Source organism: Alligator mississippiensis, chromosome 1 (genome assembly GCF_030867095.1).
Source record: "Alligator mississippiensis isolate rAllMis1 chromosome 1, rAllMis1, whole genome shotgun sequence".
Taxonomy (NCBI): Eukaryota; Metazoa; Chordata; order Crocodylia; family Alligatoridae; genus Alligator; species Alligator mississippiensis.
Genome location: NC_081824.1, coordinates 217319840 through 217334184, shown reverse-complemented (window position 1 = coordinate 217334184; position 14345 = coordinate 217319840). Strand labels below are relative to the sequence as shown.

The 14345-nt window shown below is 44.7% G+C and overlaps 1 protein-coding gene across 1 annotated transcript in view; it reads right to left on the bottom strand.

Moving 5' to 3' along the window:
• Positions 1 to 4483: 4483 nt before the first annotated feature.
• PLEK (pleckstrin) overlaps positions 4484 to 14345 on the bottom strand; it is a 35908-nt gene continuing 26046 nt past the window's right edge. The window contains exons 7-11 of the mRNA XM_019500775.2: positions 12760 to 12944; positions 10147 to 10251; positions 7194 to 7277; positions 6602 to 6671; positions 4484 to 5372 (exon numbers count right to left, since the gene is read on the bottom strand). Coding sequence (XP_019356320.1) covers positions 5233 to 5372; positions 6602 to 6671; positions 7194 to 7277; positions 10147 to 10251; positions 12760 to 12944 — 584 coding nt within the window. The 3' untranslated portion in view covers positions 4484 to 5232. The remainder of the gene's footprint in view (positions 5373 to 6601; positions 6672 to 7193; positions 7278 to 10146; positions 10252 to 12759; positions 12945 to 14345) is intronic.

Below are 14345 nucleotides of genomic sequence, written 5' to 3'. Positions count from 1 at the left end.
GACATTTTCATTCTAATATAATAAAAATATACATATATATGGCTCCACAGTTATTATTCATATTGAGTTCATAAATTTTTGCAGAAATAACAATAATTAATCTTAAAATTTCATGAAAATCCATTTTCATAGATTTTGTGGATTATTTTTATTGTATGGGGCCTCTTAACCTAGACATAGTTTAGGACCTCAGCATGTCATAATCTGCACTACCCGGGCAATACTACTCTCTTGAGTTGTCATTAATAGAAGTGGAGGGCCAAGCCCATCAACGACGCATGCCCTCCGGAGGCTGAGGTGGAGTATGGCGACCGCCTGCAGGCAGCAACGGCAGCGGTGGAGGCGGCAGTAGTGGTGGTGGCTGGAGTGTGGTGGTGGTGAGCGTGGAGCTCCCGCAGGTGGCCACAGTAGTGTTGGTGGCAGGGGGGAGTGTTTGAGCCGACCAGCAGTTGGTGACCATCCACAGTTGCCGACAGCAGTGTTGGTAGTGGCCAGCAGCGATCGGTGACCGCCCACAGACACCATCAGCAGTGTTGGCAGTGGGGGGAGGGGTAGTGAGCAGCGACCACCTGCAGGCACCGCCAGCAGCAGCAGTGGCAGCCAATCACAGGGGGTGCACTGCCAATCTCAGGGGCTGCACGTGCACCCACATGCACCCCCTACACATCACCAGTGGCCAAGCCCATATGTCTTTGCACAAGAAAAACAGAATCTGCAGCCTAAACCTAATGGCCAGGTACAAACATTACACTTTTACTGATATAAGTCAGGGGTGGGCAATTATTTCGGGTGGAGGGCCACTTACTGAATTTTGGCAAGCCATCAAGGGCCACATGACAGGCAGCCAGGGGCAGACAAATTCTAATTTTCTAAATTTTTTAGGGGCCCCACAGGCTGGATAGAATGGCCTGGTGAGCCGCATCCGGCCCCCAGGCTGCATTTTGCCCACCCATGGATAAGTGATTGGAAACTGGTCTGCCCTGGGGAGACCGAGAAGAGGGATTGGGAAGGGGTGCCTGCAGGGCACAGCATGGAAAAAAACATCGAAATAAAGAGGGAAGCACAAGATAACTACTTACCTGTAGGAGGAACGATGCCAGAGGGATGAAGAGAAAAGCCTGCACAGTTCACAAGCCATGCCTTTATGCAATTAAAGCCGGTGGGTGATGTCACAGGGACGCACCAGCTGGCAAGGATAAAAGCAGTCACTGGCAGTTAGGCGGGGAGAGCAAGTGAGGAGGTGGAGGCTCTCCATGCCTGCAAAGGACAGAGCCGGCACGAACAGGGAACGCCCGGACGATGGGCGGCAGCTGGCGCAGCAGGGCTCCCTCGCACCGAGGGTACCAGGGTGGAGCCCCAGGAGGGGAGGAGCACTGGGGGTGACTTCCCTCTTGTACCTCCAAGGAAGTTTGGTGGCGGAGGTTCCAAACAACAGTGCAATCAGGACAGTGACCTGGAGGAACAGGCTGAGACCAACTCCGGGGAAGCAGAAGTTTTTCCACCCGGCCGCTTCCAGGTACTGGGTTAGGGAGCTGGGCTGGGAGCGGAAAGGCAAGAGAGACTCCGCAGGACCAGCATCAGGGGAGTACTGCCAAGCACAGGCAGGAGTGCGGGAAGAACCAACCGGTAGGACATCAGACAGGAAGGCCCTTTAGGGGTTCTCTTTTTTTCTTCTTTTCTTCATTTTGTTTTCTTTCCCCCTGCTTGACAGGGGAACCCATGCTGACCCCAGGAATAGAGCCAACAGGTTCAAAGGGCCTGAAACAACTAACAGACATCAGGCCTGATACAACTAATGATCCTGCCCCAAGGAGAAAAGAGGGACACAATAAGGCACAAGGAATATCCACTGAGAAGAGGTGGCTGTGTTAAGACGTGGCGCCCTGCCAGAGTTTGGCGTAAGGTTGGGGTGTAGGAGAGGTGGAGCCCCATGAACATCCCGCAAGTGGAGTGGTCATCCCTGAGGGGACCTTCAAGGCTACCCCCCCACCACTGAAGTAACATTCAAAGACGTGGCAGGCGAGTTCAGGGGCGGCCAGAGAGACAACCGAAGCCCACCTTGGGGAATCCATGAAGCCAAAGAGCGTGCGCCCTCTACAGTACAGGCCAAGGCAGCACGCATGCAGGCGTTCAAAGCCAGGCAGGTGCGTGGTCTGTACCCATAACAGAACAGAAGTTCAACACACAAAACTGGTCTATACCCGTAACAGAACAGAAGTTTGGCTGATAGACTAGTTTTTGCCACTTTTAAATCAGTCTTAGATTCACCCCCCACCAAAGAGAAAATATGTGTTCTGTTAGTTACTGTCGCAGGGCACTTAAGTGCCTGCTCCTAAAAGACCAGAAACTGCCTGGGAAGAGCCCAAAGAGCCAGACAGGAGCCCAGGTGCAGGTTGCCATGGCAGCTAGCTAATGAGGAAATTAGCCTGCACCTGCACCTGGTCATCTGGCCGGAAGGGGCAGGGCCCTGGGCCCATATAAACCCCAGGACAAGGACTAGGAGGCAGTTCTCTGCTGATGGCCAAGGGAGAAGGAGCCCTCCTGAAGCATGTGAAGGGAAGAGACCTGACTAAGTTCTGCTCTGGGTAATGTAGAGGGGCTGAGCACATCTTATGTAGCTTGTGTTATGTTATAGCCCAGGGGCTTATGTTTTGTTTGCCATTTTCTAAGACTGGTGGTTTGGGTGAGGGTAGTTGGGGAAGGAGGAGGCCTTATTGGGGGCCCATGGCAGCTGGGTACCCTGGCACCAGAGAATGGTACGGCATCTGGGGTGCACAGAGCCCTGGCGCCAGAGAAGGCACAGCATCTGGGGTGCACAGACCCCAGTGTCAGAGAGGACGCAGCACTTATCATAATGAGGCCTAGGCACGACAATGCCAGTACCATCTGCAAGGCTTGGGGCGTGGTAAAGAAGCAGTTGGAGCCACACATGTAGCCCATAAGGCTAGGGTGCCCTGAAACACCCATTGTAAAATGGGACCCACAAGGGGTCTGGGACCCCATGGGATCAAAGAGTCCAACAAACCATGTCCAAGAGGACTTAAAGGCAGCCTCCCTATTTTTATATTTGCATCAAAGACGTGGCAGGCAAGAACTGAGGGTGTCCATTGGGCCGAATTGGCATGGTCAAGGGGCCTTAGGAGATCACAGCCATCCTTAAGGACCCTGTCCCATGACAGTTACCAATCTAAACTACGCAGCTTACAGAAAACTGCATAACTTAAATCAATTCTGCTTCGTGCTTTTTGAATGTCTGTACCTAGCCACAAACTTCATTCATAGAAGAAGCCTTATTAGCTAAAGTGACTAGTCACATCAGGGATACAGAATCTGACCAATGTGAAGGAGATCTCATTTGAGTAAAATAAGGGTTGTCTGATCCTTGAATACAAGGTGCTGTCAAAGTATAAAGAGTACGTGTATTGCCTAACACTAGCCAATACACTTTCCCAGAACACGAATACACTTACGCAGTTTGGTTAACCCCACACCTCCACTTCTGATCACCTCAGCAGTTCCTGGTGTCACCTGGACTCAGAAGCAAAAGTAGTAAAATATAGAGAGCCTGAAATCCAAAGTGCCTGATAAGTTATCAAAACTCATAATCAGTGATAACCCAAAGAGACCTGAATAAATACCTGTGGGTTTGGTTGCTTACCCAAACCAAACTTGCTGAGTGTTGCTGATCTGCACCAGATCTGAGCTTTACACAGAATCTGACATTTCGGACAGGCTTTCACACTTGCCTAGATACCATCATTCTTGTCTCCTTTGATGGACATATGCAGTCCAACAAAGATTCTGCTGCTGACAAGACAAATGGCACCACCCTGATATTAATTCCAGGCAGAGATGCAAGTACCCTCTTTCTTTTTAAAAAAAACATAACTAAAGCAAAGAGCTAAACATTGCACCTGTATTCGACAAAGAAAAGCCATCTACTGAATGGCTTAAGGATCTACTAATTGATTATAGAACTCCCCCTAGGAGATTTTTGGTTAAAATCCAGCCTGGGTCAGTAGTGAGTGGATCTCTACCAGCTAATTTGGTGGTCTCTGTAAAATTAAATGGTGACCTCCACCCCATTTCTTGTGAGGAAATTTGACAAAAGCAAAGAGAATGAAGTATGGAGAATAACGTAAACTCATCTCAGGGATGGTTCTTCTGTCACAGGCTGGAGGTGGGGATGTAGCAGAAGGAGTGCTAGGGGAAAGCTTGCATTGTTGCTGCTACCTGTGCTGCACTAGTTCTGGACAGACAGCTCTTTGGCTGTGAGTCCATTCCCATTCATAAGTAATACAGTTGCAAAGGAGGAAGTTAGCTTTGCTAAAGTAGGTCTTTTCTACTCCCTGACTGTAAGAGATTTGCTTGTGTGTGCAAATGTGACAGGAAAGACCATTGGCTGGTAAACAAAGAAAGTGAAATTCTTCTTTCTTTCACTTATTTGAAGGCATTGAAATGCAGAGGAGTTACAAAGCCAGGATGACATTAGAATGTCTGAGTCATTTTTATTTACATCAATGGTAAGATCCTGGCCCTTAATTACATTAATGATAACACTCATTCTCTTCAATGGAAACAGAAGGCTGAGCTAGGTGTTCGCAGGATAGCCCAATAATAAAAAAGCAACACAAGTTAGTGAAGTATATTCTATGCTATAAATTAGTAAAATCTTCCGAATACAAGTGCTGAGAATTTATTAGTTTTAACATCCACTATAGAGATTAAACAGCCTGTTTTACTCCAGGCTTTAGGAAGCCTGCCTGGATTAAAAGAAATGCAAAAATCTAGAACTCTTGGTTCAGAGATGATACATTTTGTTAGACCAACTGAGAAACTGCAACAAAATTATCTTTTTCTGCAAACTTTCAGGCTCACAGGCCCTTCAACATGCTCATGGAAAGTTAAAGATGGTAAAGAGTTTCCATATGTAGGAAATAAACTTCAATTTTGCACAAAGGAAGCTGAAGCTGGAAATCTATCCCTCCAGGTCCCATGAAAGCCTGCAGAAAAAGATTTTTTTTTTGCAATTTCTCAGTTGGTCTAATAAAAGGTATCATTTCTGAACCAAGAGTTCTAGATTTTTGCATTTCTTTTTGTCTCAGACCAACACGGCTACCAAATACATCCCTGAAACATGGAAGATGTCCGGATTAAATCACTTTCTCTGGTTTACATCTCAAAATCCCTTGGAAGGTTGAGAGTGGAAGGCATTTTGCAGGTAGCAAATATTTACTTCCCGGTCCTAGCAACCAACTGAATTGCTTTGATCCACTCTGTGCGCTCTGTAGAGGTGGCTGCTTGCAAGAAATAGTGCACATCGTTTGCTGTGATGATTTCAAAAAGGTTACTGTCAGCTTCATGCTTCTTGGCTAAAGGGAAGAGAGCAGCAAATTATGAAAGTCTCTGGTCAGAGTTCCTGCCTTGAAACACCCTGTGGGAATTTCCTTCCTTTCTACCACAATTATTGCCTTGTGCCTTTACAAACTCAGGCTCCCCTGCTACAAACTCAAGTCCACAAATAAATGTGAGCCACCCTAAGCTAGATCTGTGGCAAGGGCAGGGTCTTTGCAAATTCAGAAAGAGCTACATGCAGGCGGTTCCATCCAGCAGGACAAGGCTACCTGCAAACCCCCCCCCCCCCCCCCCCCCCATCCCAGACCATAAGGACTCCAGGTTTCCAAGCCTCCTGCCAGCACAGCTCCCCTGGAAGCCAAGCAGCTAAAAGCCATCCTTGGACTTCATGCTATGAGGGAGCATGGGAATCGAAAGGAATGTATTGTATAGATCAGGGCTGTCCAATTTCTCTTGGGAGCCATGGGTCCCCAGCCACACCCCTCTTTCTGCTGCACTTGTGTGCAGGCAGTCTCCCCCAGCCCCACATCCTCCATCCCCTATCCTCCATCCCCTCCTCCCCCCCAACACACACATACTGCTACACCGCATATACAAGCAACCACCACTTCAGATCTCTCACTGCACTGCACACCTCAGATCTCTTATATGGGCTATGCTGTCTCACCCTCTAAGGCAGGAACAGGAAGCAAAACCTGAGGGAGGGAAAGCCTAAACACTGCAGCAGCCAGAGTGATAGGGTGAGCAGCAGCCAAGCAGGAGCCTAGGGGCCATATATTGATCCGTTATGGCTTATGAGTCAACAGTTGGACAGTCCTGGCATAAGGGATGAAGTTGTTCTTAGGAAGATTACCCATGACTATTTCCCCCCAACCTATTTTCCCTGGTTTCAGTGGAGAAGATGATGTGCAGAACAACTGCTCTCTAGTCTAACCCCTCCTACTGCAATAGTCAGGGACCAGAGTAAACTCAATTTACACAGCCCTGCAGGTTACTCCCACATAGCAGTCAAGGCTGAAATTGCCCTTGGGAGATGACAAGACATACATGTCCCTGTATATCTTTAGTGGAGTCTCCTTCACTATGGAAGAAGTCGGATAGCTGTAAAGCACTATCATCAGTAAGGCTTGCTTGTTTTGGAACCAGGACACTGTATGACTCCATCCAGACAGATGTATATGCATGTATGCTGAAAGCTGTATGCATGTATGCTGAAAGCATTGCACTGTTTGCATGGACTCCTTACCATCTGGCATGTCTTCAACTGCACTCACCACACAACCCCTCAAGTGAATTGCTCCTAGTGGATCTTCTCCCTGACAGGGATTTGGGGGGGGGGGGAAGAAGCCATCATTACTACAGTTTAAAAAACAAACATTTTTGTTTCTAAAACTGGCCAAATATACGGGACGATTGCTCTGGGGTGGAAGCAGGAATGTCTAATGAGTAAGTATGGCACAAATCTATGAAAAATGGCAGTGGGGATCCCCAACCCACACATGGTGGGACATGGGGAAATCTGTATGTAAGCCAAGGAGCTCCTTTGGAATACAGACTCTGCTAACTGGGAATTCGCCTCCTCAGTTCAACTTCATAGAAGACTGTAGAGACTTGTACAAACTGGATGGGCAGGATTGTCTGATCTCTTCAACCAATGTATCAGCTATACTCAGACAAATACAGAACCACAAAAGGTGTGAAAGAGGGTATATTTTTTGAAAGCCCTACTCTACAGAATAGCAACAGACATACTTGGCCAGGTTCTTGATCTCTAACTGGAAAGCATTTCTACAGAATGCTCCTGAAGGATGCTAGTAAAAATAGAAAGACAGTCTCACCCCAGCTGGATCATAGTAGTGCAGGTATGCAGGATCCTCTCTTAAAACAAACTTTCTCACTTTCCAGTTTTTCCTCCGATGCCCCTAAAGAAATGTTTTTAAGGGTAACTTAATATTCTTCATTTAAAAGAAAATGTATACACGCAATGGAAAATGTGAAAACAGAAGCAAAGCTAATATTTTGGTTTTAAACTACTCATTAAAGCAGGGACTTGAAACTTATTCTTCTACCTCCCTTGAAAATTCCTGATCATCTTTCTCTTTCTTACCCAATGAATATTTAAAGAAGGACAGGTTCAATGGGAAAGCATGAGAGAGACTCTCCTAAGAGTCCTTGGACCTTACAGCACAACAGTTAGGGCATACACTTGGTGTGAGACCTTAACAAAATTCTCTGCTCCAAATTAGGCAGAACGGAGATTTGCAAACAGGTCTTTTAAACCATTAGTAAGTATTATGATCCAAGGCTATTGGCTATAATGGAGTAAGACACTGTCTCTAGGAAAAAAGAAAAACCTAGCTCAGGCTCCTACGTCCAGAAGAGGGTTCACTGCTACGAATTCCCAGTCCCATAGTTAGGTATTAGCTTCCACTTAGAATTAATTGGTGGTTTTACTAGCCACAACTTTAATCTTGAACAAACAGACTTTCTAGACAGAAGTAGCAACACCTCAGCAATTATAGCTTTTCCCTGTCCACCATGTTTTACAGTGGATGATAAAGCAGACTAATAGTGGTCAAAGGCTGCCATCATCATTTCCTCTAGGTATTTCCAAATATTTTGGTTTCTCAATTAACTACTATTTATTTCAAGAAAGTTCTGACTCACTAGACCTGAGTGAACAGTGGTGTGTATGTGGAAATGAACACTCACAGAAATGAAGGGATAAATCACATGTCAATAAAAGTTACAGTTATGATCTAAACATCAATAACGAGGGAGCAGACAGCTCAGAAAAAGCTGTTTTTCTCTCTACTGCTCTGAAGAACGAACTAGAAAGTTTTCACAGACAAAAAAGAGGCACCACAACATCCAACATCTATATCTAGCAGTGTACCTCTTGGTTTTCTATAGCATGCATTGCACACTGGAAAGAACTATGTGGGCAGTTCTATGCCCCAGTGAAGTCAACAGAGTTCATTGCAACAGCAGGGCCTCAGTCTCCAAAGGAAGTGAGGTATTGCTACGAATAACTTTTGAAGCAGGAAATCAGCACTTCATGTCACTTGCATCCATGGTGGGATGGGCTAGATCAATGTGGGGGCTACCTTTTTGTCAGACGTGCCACAGATTAGTCCTGTACCCTCCCCCAATGCCATTCCAATCTAGGGCTGCCAACTCTGACTGAAGCTATTCCGGGAGATTTTTTTTTCCAACATAACATAGTGTCACTAATTGTACTGTTCAACCCATTCACGTCAAACTCTTGGACTGCTTTCAGTAGTCACCGGGAGATCGATGCTGATTCCAGTAGACTCCCGGCCAATCTGGGAGGGTTGGCAACCTACCCTTTCCCTTGCCCAATCTACTGTTATGCTCCCTGTCCTGTGCTCTCTGCCTGATCCAATGCTCAATTTTATGCTCCCCACCCTGTCTACCACTGTGCTGCCTGCCCTCTACCCCCTTCCCCCCATCAATCTGCTGCATGCCACACAAAGAGGTTTCCCTATTTGTGGCACCCATAGTCCAGGTTGGCCACCCCTGGGCTAGATAATATGACAGGTCTTTTACATATCTGGTTACAATGGTCCAGTGCTTTCTGTTATTACAAAGTCACTCCTAGAAGCACAGGTGACTTACTCTACACTAGCAACTCTACTAACTTCCACTCCTTGGACTGAAAATTGCATTATATCACAGCATGAGGCTTCCTTTGAGATGCTCCTGAGTGTTCATGCATGCATGGAGTCTGCCATATTACTCCAAGACTTAAATTTTATCTGACTCCAAAATTTTGGTTTAAATTGGTTAGTGAGGAGGAAGAACATCAATACTTCATCTCCTTTAACAAGATCTGATGTCTTTTCCATTTTTCTGCTTCATATTGTTATTGAAGAATTTTGATTTTGCCTGACTTCTCTGTTCATATCCAGCTGCTGTCGCATTCCTAAGGGTCTCAGAAAGAAAGGGTTTTACAGCAGCATAAGCAAGTTGTGCATCCTACTGCCCTTTGCAGGAGTTATCTGTTATTAGTTTCTCAGACAAGTCTGTTTTCACAAATGTCAGTCTCTACAAAAGGAACAAAATAAACCAAACCAAACCAAAATCCTCTGTCCTCTCTGGATATTAGGAGAGAAGTCACGTTCTGCTCTGGCTTCTCCTCACAGCTTACTTTCCTCTCTCTTGCTTTCTCTTCTGGGAGATTTTCAAAGCAGAATGCCCCACCACTGAAGGTCCTTAACAGGGCTAGCTACCCCTTAAGGGGACAGACTACCCTGTTACAAGTGAGTTTCAGTGTATTGCTTAAATCTAATTGGAAAGGAAAGAACATGGAGTTTTTGTCCTTGATGTATAGATGAGTGGTTATGACAATGAGCAAGTGGCTTGTCTGAGAACATACAAAAAATCATGATAGAGCTGGGACTTTATTCCAGTTTAGGAGGCAATGTAGTTGAATGGATAAGGCCACTGTGCTGGAGTCTTGAGACCTGGGGTCTATTTCCAGTTGTCCTAGTGACCAGATGCAGCTCTTTATTTTGTATTTTGCCTTGTCTATTTAAACTCAAAACTATTTGGTGCAGGAAGTATCCATCATTATCTGTATGTGCAGTACCAAGCACCATGAGGCCTTTATCTTGAGTAGGGCTACCACCAGTCATTACTATAGTACAGTCAAGTATAACAGAGATCAGTTTAATTCTGACTTCTCAAGAAACTCCAGGATAACATTTATTCTCATATTTCAGTAATGTTATTCCTGTAATAAAATAGCAGTGCAAGTGAAATACCAACCTGCTTTAGTAAACATCCCTGTTTAACCACTATGCCCCTGAACTCTTCCTTCAGGACCACATCCTCATCACTGGAATTCCCTTCACAGAAGAACCCGCTGTCTGGCTGTGTGAACACAACAAAAAAGAAAATATTCAGAAACGACACTGCTGGCACCTGGTTCTATACTTAAAGGAATTCAGTTTGTGCTTGGGATTTAGTTCTTTGTTACCTATGATAAAAGTCTTGGGACCAAATTAGCCAGTCCACTCAAAAGATCTCCCCAAAAAAGCCAAGAAACTCTGCATTTCTACTAGCTGTTCTCATGGAACCATCCCACTGAAGGATGGCAGTTCATGGAAAGCCCATGTCTCAGGAGACATAGAGCATGCTGGAGTATTGGTATGGTATCAGCATTTCCATACTGTTCCTGTTGACCCCCTTCAGTATCAAGAGGGGAATATATGGAAGCTAAGTACAACACAGCCAGTATCTATAGGCTTGAGGAGGAAGGATATCAGCGAGAGCCACCATCCAATGCTTTGTCTGACCAGCCAGGCCTATCATTTCAACAACACATACCACAAGCTTCCAGAGAGCAGAACAGAGCAGGAAATGCTGTTTCTTATGCTTCACCTCTTCTTGCCCCATAGAAGTGATCTATGGTTCCTAAATTGGTTAATATCCTACACTTTCTCTGGGGTTTTTAAGTGAGAATGGAATTGAGATTTCTCAAGACTCCTTGTGCATTTCTAGACTCCTTTTGCAAGAATCCCACAACCAGATTGGTATGATGCAATTTATTGAAACACTGCAGAGTTCAAAATATGCAAATACAGCTACATGGTTTATGGAAAATTATTATGCTTTCTGTAAGGCTGAGTTCACTAGTGACAGGGCATGACGCTTTCTTCATGCTTTCTTGATGCAATTATGGCATGCATTAGAACTAGTACAAAGCTGGAACAGAACAGAGCACCGTGCTCTAGGAAGAAGGAATATGATTGCTAATCTTGCTAAAGGCAAGGCACAAGTTCTCTGCTTTAATTTCACCAGAAGTACAACCTCCCTCCCTCACAGGTGTTTTATGAATATAAATAAAGGAGCCAAATCTGCACTGCTTACTCATACCAAAAATCATATTGAAGTCCAGCTGTCCCCAATAGGTATATTCCGTGTAATTAGAAATTATTTTTAAAAGTTTAATTATTTAATTGAATAAATGCCACTGCATAAGTCTGACATCTTTAAATAGTATTTTAACTCTGTGAGTGATATTTTCATGTTCTTTATGTAACTGCAGTCTTGAAGCATAATCATGAATTCCTCCTGTAAAACACTGGTTACTTATCTGACTAATAGTCTGAACTATATCAGGCAGGAACAAAACAAAATGTTAAAGAAAGCAGCTTTCCTTTGTCTGGGAATGGTTTGGGGTGACCTACTCCACTTGTGTGCTACATCACATCTCAGCCTTCCCTGACCAAAAAATAGAAAAAGAATGGTTTCGAACACATCTTTCCAACAAGAACTGCAGAACAAGCCTAGCCACCTTCATTGAACTGCTCAGCTCACTGTTTAGTTGATGACTCGTGACTTCCAGTATCAGCAGTACTGCTAATTTCCTGATGTGTAGTAGTCAGATCACAGGGCAAGCTTACAGAGTTGGGTCCTTTTTAAAACTTTAACCTATGCCAGTCTCTTTTGAAAGTCACTTAGGCCCCTAAAGTATGTTAAAGCAGTGGCATGATTGAGACTGGAGGAATGTTTTGCCCATTCCAGATGTGCATAGCAAGATGCACAGTGGTTGGAATGGGGCAAAACATTCCTACTGCATCACTGTGGAGCTGCCCCCAGCCAGATCATGTGGATCAAGCAGTTCTGTCCCAGACCCAGAGATGTCCCCCGCTGGTTCCAGAACCATGGCTGTCCAATGCTGGTTGTTGCACCAGGCCTCAAAAGCCCCAGGTCCAACTGGAGACCCCAGATTGTCTGGGACCAGTTGAAAACCTGGGGCTGTCTGGGACATGTTTAACAATCAGCTGATTGCCAACCCAGCCCTGGTACAATTCTGCTGCACACACAGTTTTTAAAGCCCAGGGACTCCAGAATCAATATGCTTCTCCCCCATCCTGGGGTCTCCATGCCCCACAGCATCTAAACACCCTGACAACATGGAATTTTAAAGAGCCTTGCTCTGCAGTTCTTGTGGTTCTCCCAACAAGGGAATCTTGCAACCCTCTCCCCCAGCAGGCCATTTTTTGGCAGTGGGACCAGGGCTCCAGTTCTGATGCCAGTCCCCATGCCAGCATCAGCATAAGAGTACTACACATTCAATTTATGGTGCCATGCATATAAGCCACAAAGATGTTCCACATATTGTGGCTGGTTTGCCACTTTATGATGCTATATATCACCTGAACATGTATCACCATTGTTATTTATGGTGTGATTAACACATTTATCATGCCATAATTGTATTGTGTTTCAGGAGCCTTGGAGAGACACTGAATGTGGAATTCCATGTCTACACAATCCCTATTCTAGGACTTGAGAAACCTTCTGTGAGACCAGAAAGCAGGAAGTCAAAGTTCAAGCACTTCAGAAGACAGAAGAACAGCACACAACACTTACAAAGTAATAATAGGCATCAGGAAGATCCAGAAAGGGAGTGTCTGACAATCCTTCAGCAGCAGCTTTGGAAGTGTCCCCAGCAGGGTGCAGGTAGCCTTCATTTAACAGGGAAGAGGCCAGCATGAGACCCTCTTTGCGATTTCGGATCGAGTTGCTTGATACCAGCCAGTCAATCACAGATGTGCCTAGTAACAAGATAACAAACAGAGGAATGTATTAATGAAGTAATTAGCCAAGATAATAACCATTAGAAAGCCCTATTAAATATACAGAGACATTCATGAATTTCTCAAAGGACATTTTAAATGACAAATAGGATAGGCTAATCTGGGTAGGCAGCCAGGTTTTTCTCTTAGTAAGTGGTGGCTTTGCTGACTCACTGGAGGAAAGAGTAGTTCATTAACTGCACTGAAAAAGCTGAAAGGTTGCAGTTTTCAGAGGATTCAAGGTTAGACATTAATGCCTTCAGTGGGCACATCTATTCGTTCATTAATGCGCCTTAGATACTGCACATTTTGTTTAGTACTTGCTTAATAAACACTAACTAAATGCACAATAACTAGAGTTATTACGCAGCAGTGCCATTGTAGAGTTATTTTATGGCACTGTGCATTAGCCTAATAATATTGTGCAGTAGGCTATTAGCATGGTTTTTAACAGCCACACTACTGCACAGTTTTATTAGGCTAATGTGCAGTAAGTGTCTTGTGTAGACACTCCTAGTAGCTCTAAGAACAGCCAAATGTGAGAAAAGAGAGACTTTGAGGTTTCTTATTAATTCATTACCCCACAAAGAGGGAGAGGTTTTTTGACCCTTCCAGCACCAAACTGAAACTGAACAGGAACACAGCCTGCTCACAGAAACCCTGAAGCAATACTTCAAAAACATTTCAGTTACCATTAGAATTTCCTTGACAATCCAGCAGTTTTTCAAAACTCATTAAATCTGTTCCCCTGTTTCATATCACATTGGAATAGGGCACAGTGGGCATGTCTACAGGTTCATTAATGCACTGTAGTTATTGTGCATTAAGTTTAGTATTTGGTTAACTAACTAACTAGTGCATAGCTGTTTAGAGACGCTTACTACACTGTAGAGCTGTGTGAAATTTTGCCAGCTGTTTCATTTTGACGCTGTTTCGACTCGTTTTGAGCTTGAAACAGTGAAATTGAAATGAAACAGAAGGCTTCGAAACAGCCTCGAAACTAAACAAGGCCAGTCGAAACGTTTTGAAAGTTTCAAAACGTTTTGAGTTTCGAAGCAGCAAAATGTTGAAACAGCGTCAAAACTTCGAAACTGTTTTGACAAAACAAAACAGAACAGTGCTTTCTAAATGAAACTAAACTCATAGTCGGACCTGAACAGATCATCTAGCCTGACCCCCTGCCATAGGCAGGAATGAATGCTGGGTTCACAAGACCCCAGACAGGTGATCATCCAACCTCCTCTTGAATTTGACCAAGGTAGGGGTGAGGACCACTTCCCTAGGAAGTTGGTTCCAGATTTTGGCCACCCTAACTGTAAAATATTGCCTTCTAATCTCTAACCTAAACCTATTCTCCATCAGCTTATTACCATTGTTTTT